Source organism: Pogoniulus pusillus, chromosome 3 (assembly GCF_015220805.1).
Source record: "Pogoniulus pusillus isolate bPogPus1 chromosome 3, bPogPus1.pri, whole genome shotgun sequence".
NCBI classification, from domain to species: Eukaryota; Metazoa; Chordata; class Aves; order Piciformes; family Lybiidae; genus Pogoniulus; species Pogoniulus pusillus.
This window is the reverse complement of record NC_087266.1, coordinates 48,443,804-48,462,188: the sequence shown is the minus strand read 5'-3', so window position 1 is coordinate 48,462,188 and position 18,385 is coordinate 48,443,804. Positions and strand designations below refer to the sequence as shown.

General features: G+C 44.3%; 1 protein-coding gene across 3 annotated transcripts in view; it reads left to right on the top strand.

The window, feature by feature from the left end:
- HTR2A (5-hydroxytryptamine receptor 2A) overlaps positions 1-17,810 on the top strand; it is a 34,403-nt gene extending 16,593 nt beyond the window's left edge. For all 3 annotated transcript variants that reach the window (XM_064175519.1, XM_064175537.1, XM_064175529.1), the window contains exon 4: positions 12,608-17,810. In XM_064175519.1, the coding sequence (XP_064031589.1) occupies positions 12,608-13,407 (800 nt within the window). In that variant the 3' untranslated portion in view covers positions 13,408-17,810. The remainder of the gene's footprint in view (positions 1-12,607) is intronic.
- Positions 17,811-18,385: the final 575 nt, after the last annotated feature.

The window sequence follows — 18,385 nt, the reverse complement described above, 5'->3', positions numbered from 1 at the left end:
CAAGGTTAGGTAGGTCATGCACACTGCAGAATTCCACTTCAAAATGAAACCCTCACATTTTCCCCAGTTAGCAGGAGCACTGCAAGCTCTTGCACACTCAAGCTGCAATTAGCTTTCCCTGTGCATTTTCTGGCTCATGTCATTGGCATCATTTCTAAGCAGAAGTCCAGCTAATAAAAGTCAGGGGGGTTGCCAGAGCTGAGACAATATCTTCCTAGGTATCTACAGCAAATTTAGAAATGCCTCTCAGCTGATTTTCCCTACGATGTCCTCCAGAGTCACTGATAGAAAAGAGCCCATCAGATTCCTGTGAAATCCTATGAGCAGGCTGAGGCGTAGTGATAAAGGCTCTCTTTCCTGGCTGAGCAAAACTGGAGCTGTGCACTTTGCAGCATTCCTTCCTGCATTTGTCTTGCAAGTAAATCACACCCACTGGGAAGACCTATTTCCTTTTGGCAGAACATAACTCTTATTATGATTTTGTCTTTGAGCTGAGTTTTGAAATGTCAAATTGACCTCTATTGCTAGAATCATAGACTGAGGTGAACTATGAATATCCTAAGATTAATACTCTATGGCTTCAGATCTCAGGTGCATCTGCCACCTTCTAAACATGACCAGGGCACTGACTGATTTAACACAAGAGCAGCTCAGTCAGGGTGAAGGACATTATCGATTAGGTGGGTAGTGAAGCATAAATCACAGAATCCTGAATCATGATGTTGAGATCAGCACAGGTCTCCAAGCTGCTTCTCATGCTGGTTTTCCTTCCAAATCACCCACTGCTTCAGGACATCTCACTCAGTAACTGCTGAGCCATTGCTGCAGTCGCCTTGTCTAAGTAGTAAGAAGCTGTTAATCTGCTTAATCAGCACCATCTGCAAGCAACCACAAAAGGAGACAGAGGGAGACAAGTCAAATGTCTGCATTAAAGTGGGATCTGGTTGAAGGTCTCTACAATTCAGAAGAATTCCAGTTTTGCTTCTGTGTGCCCTTCAGACTCAGTGTGAAATTGTTGCTAAAAAAATCATATTAACTAAGCAATGTATCTGATAGTTACATTCAGAAACCTTTTGAACTACACAATGAGGTCAGGCAGCACTGCTAGAATCTTTTCAGTGAGATACCAACAGAAATCTGTATTCAGTTCAGTGTAAGATGAGGGCAGAGCTAAGGAAATTATTAGCATTCAACAAATTGTGCCAACTAAAGGGGCAGAAGTTGAAAAACTGGGATGGCAGAGGATCTTGTCACTTAGCCTGCCCTAGGAGCCATCACATTACCTGTTTATGATAGTGGAATAGCTAAGGTCTTTCCATAATTTCTAGTTTATTGCCTCTCTCTATATGCATACATATATACAATATATTTAGACATTGCTGTGCATGCAGCATGCCTTGCATGTAATCAGTTAGCCCTGGGGAGCCATCAGAACCTTCCCAGCTAAAAGGGCAAACTGATAATACCTGATCTGGGAAGCTCCTGCTGTAAACATGGTGTTTCTTTCTTTCTCAAAGCGCAGTTATCCCCAAACCTGTTCTCCTAGGGCTCTGGACAGTGAATGCTGTGATCTGATATGGAGCACAAAAGGGTCTTGTGCTAAACAGAAGGGAACACAAGTGGCTGAAGCTGGTCCCACGTAGAGGCTGTTTCCCTTTCCAAATTGAGATATTTACCCTAGCCAGTGACAATCACAAATTTATATCTCCCTTTGAGTAGAAATGAAACCATTGCTATCGGGAAGATAAAAACATCAGTGCAATTTAAAGAACATTAGCTGAGCACACAGAAAGAAAAAGAGGTGTTTGACCTGGTCTGCTGCATTTCACTGAGCCACAGAATTAGCAGGTTTGCCCATAGAGAAGCTTTAAATAATGAATAGAACCTCATCCCTCTGCACAGAGCTGGGCTGGAGACCTGTGGCACCTCTTGCAAGTCTTCAGAATAAATATTCAGCTCTTTATTATAAGGTCAGTCACTTCTAATCACTTCTAATCACCATGGATGAAGTGGTTACACAGCTGTCATCAGCCTACATTTGCTGAGGGTGAAGATTAAGGCCAGCTCCCTCCTGACTCCCAGATGACAGCAGGAATAGCTGCCGTCTGGCTACAGTGGGCTTCAGCTCTGCTCAGCCAGCATCCCCCAGGCAAACCAGTTCTTCAGCCTCCTCTCCATGCTTAGCCAGACACTGCCATACTCTCTCTGCTCTTCCCACACTCTGGGGTAGTGCTAAGTCTCAATCTCCCCAGAGATCAGACTGTGAATAAATTGGTGTGGTAAATAAAAACGCAGTTAAATTACAGGGTGGGAGCTCTTAAGGGCCTTTTACTGTCACATTAGAAACCTCCTTCCACCCCTAGATTTTTGCAGCCACAGTCTCATTTCCTCTAGGCACTGTGCAATGCAACATGCTTCCCCCTCTCCCTGCTGGCAGATCTTCCTTGGTGGCTGCAGGGATTAAAGTGCAGGCAGAAGTACAGACCGAACTGGAGTCAATCTGAAAGAGCTGGCACATAGGGCCATGGGGCCAACCACACTGGAAGTGCAACATTTTAGTCTCAGCACGGAGCCTGGGGAGGTGTTCAGGCAGAGGAATCCTTCAAGGAGACATCATCAGACCCATATGAAAATATAAATGCTATTGACACACTACAGGGACAGAAAACTTGCAGAGATCTCCACTGCTACCCTACACCCTACCTGCCCTACGCCCTTGAGAAAGCTGGCAGGTCATCTCCTTGGAGCTAACAGCCACAGCAGCACTGAAGTACTGCCAAACTGCAGGCTGAAGGTTTCACAGACCTCTCCTTGTTCATCTTCAGGGGAGTGCCAATGTTTGTAAGGACCTACAGATGCTGCTACAGAAATGAGGCTGATGTGAGCAGCGATGACTTCAGATAACGAAATCAAAGCTTGTAGCTGTGTGACTTAGAAAAGGTGGCAGTCTTAGTTGAGCAGGTGTGTGTGAGCGTGCAGATGGGTCTGTGTCCACGTGAAACTGGTGCTTATCTCCAGCCCTGTTTCTTCTAACCTTCTTTGTTGTGGTAACCATGTGCCTCTAAGCTGAATAGGATGCCCTCCTCTCATGATATTTCATATTCTTAGGTTTTAAAATGTACCTGAGGTTGTAGGTAGGTCTCCCTGACCTTCCCCTTGAGAACTCAGCAGGACTTGCTGGCCTTAAGGAGGGCTAAGGAGAACAGGAAGCCTTTTGCCAGATGCATGTCTAGCCTAGCTCAGCTCTCAGTGAATAATAACAACCACACAGATGGCTGATACAGTTGTTCCTTCAACACTGCCACTCTGACACTAGTTGTCCAGGCACTCTAAGCATAGAATCATAGAATCAAGCAGGTTGGAAGAGGCCTCCAAGATCATCCAGTCCAACCTAGCACCCAGCCCTATCCAGTCAACCAGACCATGGCACCAAGTGCCTCATCCAGGCTTTTTGTGAACACCTCCAGGAACGGTGACTCCACCACCTCTCTGGGCAGCCCATTCCATCTGGGAATCTGGCATCATCTGGGAAGTGTGAGATCAAGCAAGGCAAAGGAGAAGCAATGTTACCTGGGGTGTGATATGGCAGAGTGCTAGCAAAACACTGCTGAGTCACTCCTTCTCTGAGGAAAGCCTGAGTTTGCACAGGGGAAACACAGGGATGGTGCATTCTCAGGTTTGCTCTATGTGGCATGGTGGCAAGCTCCTTACTGGAAACTTGACTGAGTTCCTGTAGGTCATTAAAGAGGAAAAGGATTTTTAGACTCTTTCTATTATTGGATTTTAACCTCTTGGACACCTTGGAGCTAAACACATCATTCTGGCCTTTTTGCTGCAAAAGCAAGCCATGATGCCTTCCTGCCTCACTTTTCTCTGTAGGTGCATTTATAATGACTTGTATTTGCACAGTAATCAGGACTAGCTTTAGCAAGTGCCACTGCCTCCCTGCTAATGAAAGACCAGACAAGGCTTTCTCCACACAATATTTTACCCCTCAGAGTCCTCTCCTCTGCCCACTTCAGTAAGCAGAAGGTGAAGGCAGCATGTACAGGTAGACCTGTACTGTCAGTAACTTAACATACTGTGCTGTCAGTAACTTAAAGGGGTTTGAATGCAATAGCAGGATTCTCCACTTCAGCTTGTACAGTTGAAAGCACCGAGGTCTGTTCATCACTGCTCCTTGTTGTATACACGAATGGCATTATCTGATATCTCTTTTCCAAGGTTAATTCTTTCCTTTCTTCCTTCCCTCCAAACTCCTTCCAAGTTCCTTCCTTTCTTCCTTCCAAACCTAGACTGCTATAATCCCCCATTGGTCCCTTTAGTGACTGGGTAATGATATTACACAGAGGGATAACATCTTCTGCTGATTTGAGATAGTTGTGAGAAGCCAATAAGCACCTTGGCAGAAGCCTCTGCCCAAAACAAAGTTGAGGAGCAAAGACTGTTCGGTGAAGAGGGTCCCCTTAAAATTGCTATGCAGAAGCTTGTACCTTGCTCAGATACTCAGAAGGGCTGGAGAATCCAACGAGGAAACAACAACGACCAGGCATGAAGGACACAGAGTTGCTGCAAACAAGTTCTGCAGCACAGCTAAGGAAGGGGTTTCAGGTCTGCATAGGCAGCAATAGCACTTGAAGCAAAGAAACTGCTTCCTGCTGGCAGGTTCTTGCTGCCTCTAGGAAATATGACTGTGTGCACATTTTGTAAGGGAACAGGATTATGTCGAAGCAGCAGTCGACTCCAACAGTTTTCTTTTCATAACTAAGCCCACCTATCTAATCAGTTGAGTCAAAAGAGGGTACCTGTCCTTTGCTTCTCACTCTGTCCTCCCTGTAATGCTCATCTAATTCTGTTTCTATTTAATTTCTTATCACAGCCCCACAAATTAATTTGCACATCTCTGCACTTGCAAGAAATTAGCTTCAGGAATAAGAACATAAACGAGAAGTATGTCAGGAAGACACTGTGGGTTTTCTGACTTTTGTTTTTCTCCAGCGAAATATACAGCATCATAGCTGCATATATGATTATTTGCAATTACATTTTTTACCATAAAACTTTAAATTCATCTCCTACCTAGCCTAAGGAATATGTTTCCTCAGAGGTTTTCTCTGCTGCCAAGAACAAAGCTATTTCAATATTTATAGAATAATCCAACTAGCACCTCCTATGTGAAGTTAAATATAAAGCAGTTCTCCTTTCTGTTGTATCAAATAGAACATGTGTGACCAAATGAAATGTTCCAAGGGACAGCTACAGAAAACTAACTCTGTGTGTGCCCCTGAATAAAAAAGGGGATTTGACCTATGGACAGCACTAAGAAAAACTACTAGACCCATTCTGACTCCAGTCTTGCGAGGATTGTGCCCTGGAATCAAGCAAGGAGATGATGCTCCACTGGTACTGTGACTCGCATAACTCCCGAGGATATCCACCCAAAAGCAAATGTTATGTGAGGATTTGTGAGAACAAGCTCCTCACCCTGCCCTGCCCCCACTAAAACACAGAGTTAGCTCCAGGGAAAAGGTGCATTCTTGTCTCACATGGCCTAGCACCTAAGGCTTGGTGACACTGCCACACTGACTAGCAAAACCAGAAAGACTTAAAATTCATGCTAACTAGATGCAGCCTTAGATGGTGGCTGCCAAACCACTCAGAGCTTTTCAACACCTGCACCTTGAGTACTGTGTCCAGTTCTGGGCCCTTCCATTTAAGAAAGATGTTGAGATGCTCAAATGTGTCCAGAGAAGAGCAACAAGGCTGGTGAGGAGGCTGGAGCAGAAGCCCTATGAGGAGAGACTGAGGGGCTGTTCAGCTTGGAGGCTCAGGGGAGACCTTACTGCTCTCTACAACTACCTGCAAGGAGGTTGTAGCCAGGTGGGGCTTGGTCTCTTCTCCCAGGCACCCAGTGACAGAACGAGGGGACACAGTCTCAAGCTGTGCCAGGGGAGGTTTAGGCTGGATGTTAGGAAAAAAGTCTCCACAGAAAGAGTGATTTGCCTCTGGAATGGGCTGCCCGGGGAGGTGGTGGAGTCACCATCCCTGGAGGTGTGTAAAAGGAGACTGGATGAGGCACTTAGTGCCATGGTTTAGTTGATTAGATGGTGTTAGGTAATAGGTTAGACTTGATGATCTCAAAAGGTCTTTTCCAATTTGCTTAATTCCATGTTTCTGTGAACATCTCACATCTCCAACTGGAAATTTCTGTTTCTGCATTGTCACCTACCAGCAAACTGCACAACCTTGTTATTGGCAATGTGTCTAACTTTATTTGAGTAGCAGCAACACTGTGACATGAAAGTCTGGTCATGACTTCAAGTGAATCAGCTGGGAAATGACATTTTCAAGTGCATGGATAAATCAGTTAAATGTTTGCAGGTCTGAGACAACAATGACTCCTGTAACACTGAGTGCCACATGCCAAACAGTGACATGGAGACAGACTAAGCAGTTGTTCTGCAGATGTTTAAGTGAAAGTGCATGAGTAGCTGTTGCCAAACTCCTGATATGAGCTCCAGATATATTTGCACACGCGGTACGTAGTGGAGCATACAGTCCATGGCACCTTCAGAAGAAGTTCACTATGGCTTGTGTTCCTAGATCAAGCAGACATCCACACAGGGCACCATGGTAGTCCAAATGAATGAATATTATTTGGTATGGTTGTTTCAGCCCAAAATGTTGGCTGTGTTGTCTCAAGGCACTTTACATACAACACAAGAGTATGCATTTTGTGCTTTGGGATGTGCTTTTGGGTGGCTGTTTGCTTGTGGAGATATGCCAAAGGAGGACATTCTGTGAACATCTCATATCTCCAACTGGAAATTTCTGTTTCTGCATTGTCACCTACCAACAAACTGCACAGTCTTGTTACTGGCAATGTGTCTAACTTTATTTGAGTAGCAGCAACACTGTACCATGAAAGGCTGCTCATGACTGGAAGTGAATCAGCAGAAAATCACCAGGTACCAGGCATGGGGATTTTATTCTGGTGAAATTAGATAATACTGCCCCACTGAACTGCCTGAAGGAGAGACTGGCCTTCTCCAAGCAGCAATCCCTTAGAGCTCTCCAGTGTCACAGCACATCTCTGCAGGGGTCTGGCCCATAAGCTGAGTATGTCTGAATCAGTGTGACTGATAACACTTGAACCGGGGAAGCTTTTTTTGCCTTTTTCACTCGAAGGTGAACAAAGGAGATTAATTGTGTTGAGGAACTGTGATGGCATTTCTAAGAGATATTTTCTGTCCACTGGACATTTTCTTAAGGCACATGGAAAGGCTCATTTATATTCAAAATGGGTATGAGGCAAAAGCACCTGAGTGACAGTTGTTGTTTGAAGGAAGCTTTGCAGAAGAAACCTTGACTTCAGTTCACTTGCCCCTCCTTTTCCTAATCCTGAGTAGCCCGAGGGTGCCACCCTGCAGGGCATCTTTTAGATTCTGCCTTTGATTCATTGATAGTCTCAGCAGCTCAAGGCAGCTGCAAACCCAGTTTACCTGTCCAGTTAAAGTGGTTTTATAGCTGCTGTAAATCTCTGCAGATTTGCAAGCCAGACATATGTAACACTAAATCAATCCCTGTCGATTTTGCCAGGCTTTTTGAGAGAACAGCAAGAAGGATACTATTGCTTTACTTCTTAACCTTTGGTGTTTTCAAGAGCCTCTTGTCGTTCTGAAGTCGTGCCCAAATCCATGAGGTTCAATGCAGGATTTATGGCTCATCCTTATTGTCTGGGGTTTGTTATGTGGCTTGTTAAAGTCCATAGAGTTTGAAGCAGCCACTGACATATAAGTCAAGCTATATAAATAAACCAACTTCTACCAGAGGAATGTATTATTTAGGATTTGTCCACAGAGGAAATGTTCTGTTCTAAGTGGGAATGTCAACTTGAAATGCAGTGCCTAACGTACCTCCAGTGCTTGGATGGATTTTGCTTGTGCCTCAGCTTAGTTTGATTTGGGACTAAGATAAAAGAGCCCTTTTTACAGACTGACCTTGAGCTAGTGGGAGCTAGGAGTGTGGAACGGGCACGGTGTGCAAAAGCTGTTCTCTTACAGCCCTGCCAGGTGGCTTCCTCCAGATCTGCTGTTTGCAGGTGGTCAGTTTCCCAAGTAACTGCTCATGCCCACCTGTGAGCTCTGCGTGACACTTTCTTCTGGGGCTGGTTTTCTTCTGTTGATATTTGAATGCATGCACACAACCTGCATCTTCTTAAATATCCACAGTGACCAAAGGTATGGAGCTGGCAAGCAAGGACAGTAAAACCAGCAAGAAATCACACATCTCAAGCATCAAGGAGAAATAGATCAATCAGCTTTGGTCTTTAAAGGATTAGATTCAGCCTCCTACAATAATGCTAATACAGCTTAGACAGGGACTTTTTGTTGTGTTTCTACAGGACAAGCTTGAGCTTGATCATGCCTGAGTGACATGAAGGTGACATTCTGGGCCATGTGTGATACTCCTTAAAAATCCCATCAAAATAATGGATGTGGGCTGCACACAGAAACTCCTTTATTTAGAGATTAAACATTGTTTCCTTTGAGTTTGGTCCCAGTGTCATTGCTGGGATTTGATATTCTCACGCTACAGAAGCCAGAAGCTACCTCTCAAAGAGAGACAACCCTGTTCCTTTGGCGAGGGGAACAGTAAGTTCAGTCCATGTAGAGCTATGAGGAGACACAATAGGGCTGGAAGAGAATTTATTCCATGCAGGAATGTCAGGATATAATTTCACAGAATCATAGAATGAATCGGGTTGCAAGGTCATCTAGTCAGAGTGGCTGTGGATGTCTCCTCCCTGGAGGTGTGTAAAACTGGGCTGGATGAGACCAGGGGGTGCTGTTGGAGTAGATAATCTCTGAGATCCCTTCCAATTTAAGCCATTTTATGATTCCATGATGAACCTCTCTGCAGTAAGTAGGGACATTCCCAACTAGATAAATCTACTCAGAGCTCCATCCTTCAGTGTCTCCAGGGATGGGGCTTCCACCACCTCCCTGGGCAACCTGTTCCAGGTTTCACCACCCTCATAGCAAAGAACTTCTTAATGCCCAATCTAAATCTACCCTTCTCTGTTTTAAAACCATTTTCCCTTGTTCTATTGCTGCATACTCTTGTAATCAGTCTCTTCCCAGCTTTCTTGTAGATCCCCTTCAAATGTTGAAATGCTGCTATAAGGTCTCCCCAGAGCCTTCTCTCCAGACTGAACAACCCCAACTCTCTCAGCCTGTCTTTGTAGGAGAGGTGCTTCAGCCCTCTGATCATATTTGTGGCCCTACTCTGGACCCTCTCCATCAGGTGCATGTCCCTCTTGTGTTGAGGACCCCAGAGCCTGACATAGCACTCAAGGTGAGGTCTCACCAGAGCAGAGTGGAGTGAAACCCAGGGAGAGATTGACATTCTGGGCTATAAGTGGCATTGTTGGCTCATGCCCAGCTTTTTGTTCACCAGTATCCCAAATCCTTTTCTGCATGGCTGCTCTCAAATCTCATCATCCCTGAGCCTGTATTGATAATGAGGATTGTCCTGACACAGGTGCAGGAGGTTTGTCCTGAGGACTTGTGTGATCCCCTGCACCAGCTGAACAGGGGTGTAGTCAAAAAGCAGGTCACATCTGCCAGTGTCCTCTGCTAACAACCTGTGGTAGCTCTGGTATTTTCAAACTGAACCTAAGGCAGTTACCCATGGCTGCAGGGAAAAGGTGCCTTGGGTGGTCAGTCAGAAATACTTACATGCCCAGCAGGGCCTGCCACAACTCCACCTGAACAGCACTTTTGTACTTGTCCAAGGAATGACAAGGAAATGTGGAAACTCCAGCTAGAGGCTGAAGTTAATTTCCATTTTTCAAAGGCAGAATTCTGGATTTAGATGCTAGTCCCAGAAGCTCCTACAAAGCCCCCCAAAAAACCCAAGAAAGCCAAGAAAGGAGCTGGGAAACTGCTGCCCCTGCATTCCAGGTGAGAAGTTGAAACTCACTGGCATTTGACTTGAAAAAGCTTGCAGTTACACCAAAGTTTTCCTCTTCCTGGTGCTGTTCCCTCTCCTCCCATGCCTCCTGATGCAGCTGAACCATAAGGTCTGTGGTAATGAAAGGCATCTTTTACTCTGCCAAGGCCATTGTTTATTTTATCTCTGCAGCTCACACCAGGTCTTTGAATGAAATGAAAAACAGCTTTGCTGTTATCAGTACAGGGCAGAACCGGATGGGAAACTTGTGGTGTTGCTCTGACTAGGGCTGTGTCTCCATGCAGCTCAAGTGCAATGCTGGGAGGCACTGGCTGCCTTCAGGACCCCTTCAATTCATCCAAAGAGGAGAAGGAACTTCCAAGTATTCCTCTTTTTCCTGGAGGTGTTAGGCACTCCAGTGGCTGAGCAATGTGGCTCCTGTAGGTGACTACTCCCTCCATGCCCTCAGTTGGACTGACTCAGGTGTTTTTAGGCAGCAGTTTTTCTGGAGTCACTGGGAAGCTTTCTTCACCTTGACCCAGCAGCTGCCACACACTGCGTGAGTTTGCACCTCACCCATTTGCATCCCACATCCAAGCTGAAACATTTTAGGACTTGTGTAGTCTTGTAAGAGAAACAAAAAGGGCAATACCACAGGCTCTCCACTAGCTTCTGCCCCGGGCAGATAAGAACGGTACTCTTGTAAATTCGCCCAAGGCATTGCCATGACTCAGTTCAAAGCTATGCAGATAACATAAGCTACAGTGTTACTAGAAAAATAGAGAGCAGTGCTGTCAGAAAGAAAACAAAGAGCCTCCTAGAAGATCCAGAAGCAATATCAGAATGGAACATTCAAAGAGAAAAGTAGTTTAAGATTTCTATTACTGTTGTTATTATTGCTTGGACTCCAAGACTCTCCCTCTAGGACTGGAGTTGTCCTATTGGGCACTGGACATGGGTAAAATGAAGAGACAGCCTGAGCTTTTGAACAGCTCCCAGCCTAAGCACCAGAATGGGAAGAAGGGAAAGGAAGAGAGGTACCATTTCAGTACTGATGTTGAAAGGATGAGTTTCAGGACTGATCTGTGAAGCAGGAAGGACATTCCTGGGCACACAGGGGACAAGATATGGCACAGCACCGACCCTGTATTGTAACAAAATTCTCTCTAATTTATTTTTCCTTAAAAGCCAAATACAGCATCTGAGACTTCTGCTCAAAGTTGCAAAGGATCCTGAAGCTCTCAGATTCAGCTACCTACCCACAGGAGTCAGACTTCTAACTGCTGTTTTCCAAACAAGGCTGCATTATTGCTTTCTACTTCACAACTCCACTTTTGCTGTCTTCACAGTACATCATCCCTTTCACTCTCTAACATTGCATCTCTTGGAGAGACAGAATCCGTCTGGGAGGAAGAAAGGGGACAAAATCAACAGCCAAAGAATCAGCAGCTGTTTGATCTTGCTCAGATGCTAGCAGTATTTGCAGAAGTCCCTAAGGAAATGACTGAGTGGGCTTGAACGAGACAAAGCAGACCAAGGAGTATGGATTTCATGATCTAGCCTTGTTGTTCATTACAGGGCAAGGGCACAGCACATGCTCTAGGGCAACACAGTATTTGCATGGCTGCTGTTGCCTTCAAGGCTGTGCTTCGAGACAGCAGTGCCTGGCAGAACTGTAAAGGGACCTTGGTAGTCCTACAGTGTGAACCATATCTCATATTGTGTCCCTATCAGTGCTTAATTTGTACCTAGCATTCCTCCAGTCATTGCTGTGGAAAGTATTGTATTTACCATTCAGACTGTCTTTACTGTATGGAGGTTACAGGGAGGAAAGAAAAACATCCTAATAAGACCTAATAAACCGAAATCCTAAAATCACTATTTCACAATCTACTCAGAAACCAGTGCTGAGAACACTTCCAATCCTCCTACAAAAGAAAAAAAACCCCACAAATAAACAAACAACAACCCCCCCCCAAAAAAAACCAAACAAACAGCCCAAGACAACTCTTAAACCATGCCAGAAAAGAAAGGCATGATACCATCGTGATCACAGTTAATAAAAGCCTTTGCCAAGGTGGCAGGAACCAAGAAATAAGCCTCAAGAGCATTAGAGGGAGGCCAAGAGCTAAAAATATAAGGAACTATGGTTTTGATGCTACAAGGTGTCGTGGGACAGTTGGATGGCAGCAAATGGGTTCTCCTTGTGGCTGAGGTTCTGTTGAAAGTGAGAGGGAATTCAGATTAGAGCAACTGCAAACTCCCAGATAACGCCACGGGACCTTGCAAATGTGGTGGCAGCACAAACGCCAGAGCTTGACAGACTGCAGCTTGATTCCTACAGCTCAACACCTGCATAACCAAAGTTTTACAGCCCATTCCTTCCTAGTGTGGCCCCAGAAAAATGTCAAAGCCCAGAGCTGACACTGTGCTGCCAACATGAGATGCAGTATTTTTCCTCGCCTTATGCCAATTCAGTTTGCCTTGGAATTTCTGTCTGCTGTGGCTCTAGCCATTAGTGTTTACTTGTGTCCTACAACCACTTATTCTTTGAGGAAAGATTTGTGCACTGCCCAAAGTATTTTCTTGGGAGACAGGAAATCGTGGGGTTTATTATTGTGTTTAACCTCCTTCTTCTCTAATCCACCTTCAGGTATCTCCATGCCCATACCTGTGTTTGGACTACAAGATGACTCCAAAGTGTTTAAGAAAGGCAGCTGCTTACTTGCAGATGACAATTTTGTGCTAATAGGCTCTTTTGTGGCATTCTTCATCCCTCTAACCATCATGGTAGTCACCTACTTTTTAACTATCAAGTCACTGCAGAAGGAAGCTCTGTTGTGTGTGAATGACATTGGCCCAAAGACCAAGTTTGCTTCCTTTAGCTTCCTCCCTCAGAGCTCCCTGTCCTCAGAGAAACTCTTCCAGCGCTCTCTGAACAGGGATGTGGGGACTTCTGGGAGGAGAACCATGCAATCCATCAGCAACGAGCAGAAGGCTTCCAAGGTTCTTGGCATTGTCTTCTTTCTGTTTGTTGTGATGTGGTGCCCGTTTTTCATCACCAATGTGATGGCTGTAATTTGCAAGGAGTCATGCAATGAAGAAGTCATTGGAGGACTACTTAACATATTTGTTTGGATTGGCTACCTTTCTTCTGCAGTTAACCCTCTTGTATATACCTTGTTCAACAAAACCTACCGCTCAGCTTTCTCTCGTTACATTCAGTGTCACTACAAGGAGGAGAAGAAACCTTTCCAGCTGATTTTAGTGAACACTATCCCAGCACTTGCATATAATTCCAGCCAGCTCCAGCTAGCACAAATGAAGAGTTTGAAAAAAGAGGCCAAAATGATGGCCAAGGATTATTCCATGGTGACAATAGGAATACATCATTTGGATGGTACCTCCAAGGGAAGCATCAGCCCAGAGAGTGAAAAGGTTAGCGGTGTGTGATGGTTGGCAGGCAGCTGCCATGACAACCACCGTGCATATGCTGCCAATTTCACCTGGCTGTGAGAAGATCTGATAGCTTAGAAAAACAAGCCCTCTTCAAGAGACCCTCCAGCAACATCACATACGCCTCACGTTATCCTGGGGATGGAAAGCAGGGTTGAAACGGTATCAAATGTGCAATTTCTTTTCATACAGTACTTTGGCTGTTTTAAGCACAGGCTTTATTAAACTTATTTTTTTAATATTCTAAAGGATATCTTTCTTAAAGAAAAAAAAAACCAAAACCAAACCACAATTTTCACATGGGCTGTGAAGAAATCTATGCTCTTCTCTTTGCAAATGAAAGCTAAGCTGTCCTTTGGTGTCCATGCAGAGTAGGCTCCAGCTAGTTTGTCTTGCTACAAAAGAAATTTCTTATCATTAACTGATTGAGCACCTTATGGAATTTTAAATAAAATCATGGTTAACTTAATAGTATATATTTAAAATCGATTTTAAAGCACTAAAGAAAAATCTATTTAAATCTGTACAGATGAATTCTATGGACACTTTGGTAACTGTTTTTATGGGTATTTTTTCTCCTGAACGACCATTCCAAACTGTTACTGGGCTTTTCCATCACTTGTTCTATGGTTCAAGTTAGCAATCCTCAAAGGTAAATGATACTTGAATGATCCTCTGTTTTTACAACCCTTCTGTATTTTGATTTAATCTCTTGTACTTTATTTCCATTCCAAAACGTTCATCCCTTTTGCTTAAAACTTGAAAGAATTCTTTTCCAAAGTAATTGTTGAGCTTGGTTTCCCTGTTCCTTCCCACTAGTGTTGGCAGGAAAGCGAAGTGAGAGATGAGTAGAAAATCAGGCACAACATTGCTAAGTAATTCCAGGAGTGACTCCACATCCTTGCCTCTGTTCGATTCCAGCAGAGCCTGATTCAAGTAACGCGACCAGAAATTTTGCATGAGTAAATCCTCCAGTAAAAGGTTGCAGCAGACCCTGCCTCACCATTTCCTTGTTTGAAAAGTCCATTATGAATGTGTCCTGGTTTTGATTTAGGTCTGGCAGAGCCAGAATCGTTAGAAAGCTGTTATTTGTTCAAAATGGTTTCCCCTTGTTTCTCTGTTTTGTTGTTACAGTAGATTGCTCAGGAATGGTAGGTAGCTTGCACTACTAGGACTCAGCCTTAATTAAATATATATGGACAAATGGAGCCCACTTGAAAAATTACAGGGCTTATAAGTGGCACTGTATTTCAACTGCATAGCTCAATGGTCAACATAGACTACATAAAGAACACCAGATGCACTGCTTGACAGAAATGCCTAGTCATGAAACCGTTTCTTTTTTTTGTATCACAGACTATTTCACTGAAGCCAGCAGAATTCTGCTGGAGAGCAGAGATACAAACGTTGAATCCACCTGCAAAACCTAAATCTAAGCATTTTATTCATTCCATGAATGTTGCAGCCATGACCATCAGAATCAGGATGTACTCCAGTTTCAGATTCTTGCCAGTCTGAAATAAAATACTGCCTAAACAGAAGCTGTTCAGGCTGAACGATGAAGGCACTTACTCCAATGCCTTCATCAATCCTTGTCTTGAAGTTGTTCAGTTTCACACAGTGATCAAATGTCCACCAAGTCAAAGAAAGAGGCAGAGAGAAACTGCATCTCTTTTCAACTAAAAGACCCCTACCACCTGGGGGGTCTTTTATTTTAAAGCACAGATCTGTGAGAGAAGAGGACATCAAAGTGGGATGGGTATTTGGCTGACTCCCAAGAAACTGCTGTTATTCTCTTACTAGTATTATAACTATATCTGCCAGTTTTATGAGCTGTTTCCTGCAATGTGAGATAGGTCAGAGCCACTATGCACACAGGAGCTCTGTATGCACATGAGGTCAGAGGCACTACGCACACAGGAGCTCTGTATGCACATGAGGTCAGAGCCACTACGCACACAGGAGCTCTGTATGCACATGATGACACTGACTTCAGCCTCCACGCCGGGGTTAAAGCGTTATGTGGCCCTGCTGCAGTGATACCATGCAGGTCATCCATTGGCTCATAACCTGTAATGGCTTTCCCCCCAACCTGGGGAAGATAGGGTCACCTGATAAATGAAGTGGTATCAATTCTGTCTTCACTGAGGCAGTTGATATGGTCTCTATGGCTGTAAGTACACTTGATCCCTACAATCAAACTGAACGGCTTCAGTGGAAGGAAGAACGAACTAACCGCTCCTGCCTCCCTATGCACAAATCCTGCTCAGGCACAGTGCCATGTGAGGAGCACCACACAAGCACAGAAGAGACTTCAGGGGTAATCTGCTAAACACAGCTGAGCATGAGGACTACCACAGGAGTAGGTGAGAGCAGTGACTTCCTACTGTTTCCTGATGAGTTTGATACATACCCTAAACCAAGGAGTTTGAACTACGGGCAGTGGCCACCTTCTATCACACAGGCCAGCCAGGCAATGCATGGAGCACCACAGAGAACATGAGGTACAAGGCATTCCACATTACAGGGTATTCAGGTACCTCCTGAGGTCCAGATGTCTCCACATCTGCAGTAATGGTTTTGAGGATTCAACCTTGAGAGCAGGCACCCCAAGGACAAAGTAGAGAGTAATAAACTCAAAGGTCTTTTGCGAGTAGAGGTCTGAGGCTTGTGATCTGCCAACAAGCTGCACTGCCTTCATATGATGAATGCCAACACAGACTCAAAGGCCTCTAACTCTCGTGTGTGAGGGGAAAGGAAACACAGAGGCTCCCACCAGTGGAGAGAACTGCCCCACGTTTTGTGACTCTGCATCCATCTTGATGCAAGTGACTCTGACATTGCAAGAGAGAGTCAGATGAGACAGACAGCTCAGGTCCTGCTGCCTGTTTGTGGCAGGGAGCAGAGCTTGCCTGCACACTCTATGATGCCTATGGCACCCTGCACTTGTCTGAAGCTAAATTCCTCCCAAAACTCCTGAGGGTCTGGTTGCTGGTCTGTGAAGTCTCATTCACCATCTTGCTCTTGATAAACCGTTACTGAGTTTTTAGCCTTTGCTGCTTATGCTCTCCACTTACTGTCTGCATTTCACCTACATTGCAGAGCAAGTCATCCTCCCCTGCTTCTCTTTCATTTCACCTTCCTTTCCTTTTTCACAATGTCACATCACTCAGGTTGCAAATACTGACAGGGAATGTTTCACTACAAACAGAGAGGGTTTCAATTACTTGTTTGATGTTTCATCAGAAGATGACTCTGAACAATACCTTTTTTCCAGCTTGTTAAAATAAACCCAGTGGTTTGGCCCTAAGAGTCTTGACAGCATTCCTTAAATTGACAGCTGGAGGTAATAGAGCACTTTTTTTTGCTGAGGAGCAGAGACATCTGATGCCTGCTGGTTTCATTCTGTGAGCACTCAGGTGGTTTTACTGAGTGATCAGCAGCTTTTGCCTAAGATGCTTCTCAAAGCCACGAATGCACAGCAGATAAAGATTAATATCTCCAGGTCTTTGTGGACATCTTTGACAGTTTAGCAAGGCCTGATTCTGCCACCTTGCACTGAAATGTTAACAGATTTTTGTGTGGTTTGCCTTAGTGAGGATGACAGAGCCAGTGTCTGAATCTGTCCTACCCACCAGGCCATTCATCAGCAGACAGCAATTAGGAGAGTGATTAGAATGCAGAGCTCTGACAAAGTTCAACCGTTTTACACCAGAATTGATAGCACTGGGCCCATGCTTGGGATGGAAGCTACAGTTTCGTATGACCAGCCTCACAGCAGCACTTCCATCCTGCAAAAAATATGTGAGTGTTCTCATCGTGCATCAGACTGCAATGGAAACTTTGGTCATTTCCCAGGCAAAAACAAACGAAAGAAGACATTGACACAGACTAGCTCAGAGATGAGGGCCTTCTCCTACCTTACACAAAAAGCATGCTGAGTCAGTCTGTCATATCTGTACCCTAACCCCCCACTTTGTCTGAAACAAACCTCTGCATTTTAATTAACAATTTTCCAAGTAGATGGAAATTTTCTTGCTCTCAAGGCTGCTTCTGAAAAAACTGTCCAAAGACATGAGGCTCACCATGTATCTCCTAAGCTGGTGTGCATCCTTTACACACTTCAGGGTAAAAACTCTTATGTATCTATCCCATCCAGCCAACCGTGCACTGTACTTAGGTAATGATTGCCAGATGGTGGGATGCATTCTATTTTGAATACCTATATGTTTGCTTATGTAAATACATAGAGAACAACAAATGTTTGCTGTATTTTGTAATGCTGCTGTAAAATGGTGTTGCAGTGCTTTACTGTTTGGGCAGATCCCACTGCTGATAAAGCAGATTAAAACATTTAAATGTCAGCAGTTGTTTTATAAACCGAAGGTTTGTCTTAAGTATTTCTTTGGTTTGGTTTAATTTCTCCCATACATATTCCCAGTACAACGTCTACTGAAGGATAAAGTAATTTTAAATGGTTTGCTGGACAAAGAGAAAAAGCCTGTAGCAGGATTTAATCATCTCACTAAATTGGTCCAAAATGAGCCATTGTAACCATCCTCTAAGGACAGCTGTTCTTCTGCTGAAAAGGTATGCTCTTCAGATAAGTACACCTAGCACAAAACTTTTCAGCCTCAGAATCAGCCTACTTGAAAGAAAATAAGTCAACTAAATGAATTTCACTAGGAAGCAGCTCCAGAAGATTAAAACTGATAAGCAGCATAAACAGCATTCCAGTTGCAGAGACATAAACACCCGAGTCACATAACCGCAGTGCCACCTCTTGGTAGCAACTCCTTTCGCAGTGAGCATTGAAATAGGAAACAAAGATGGTTTGTTTTTTAGCTTTTGGTTTTCTCTCTCTTAAAACCAAAAGAGAATCATTCCTCCGACTGACCTTGCAGTATGCATGCTCCTGTTTACAAGTGCAATGCATATCAAAGCAGTACGGCTGTTAGTAAGAATTCCCTTCAAA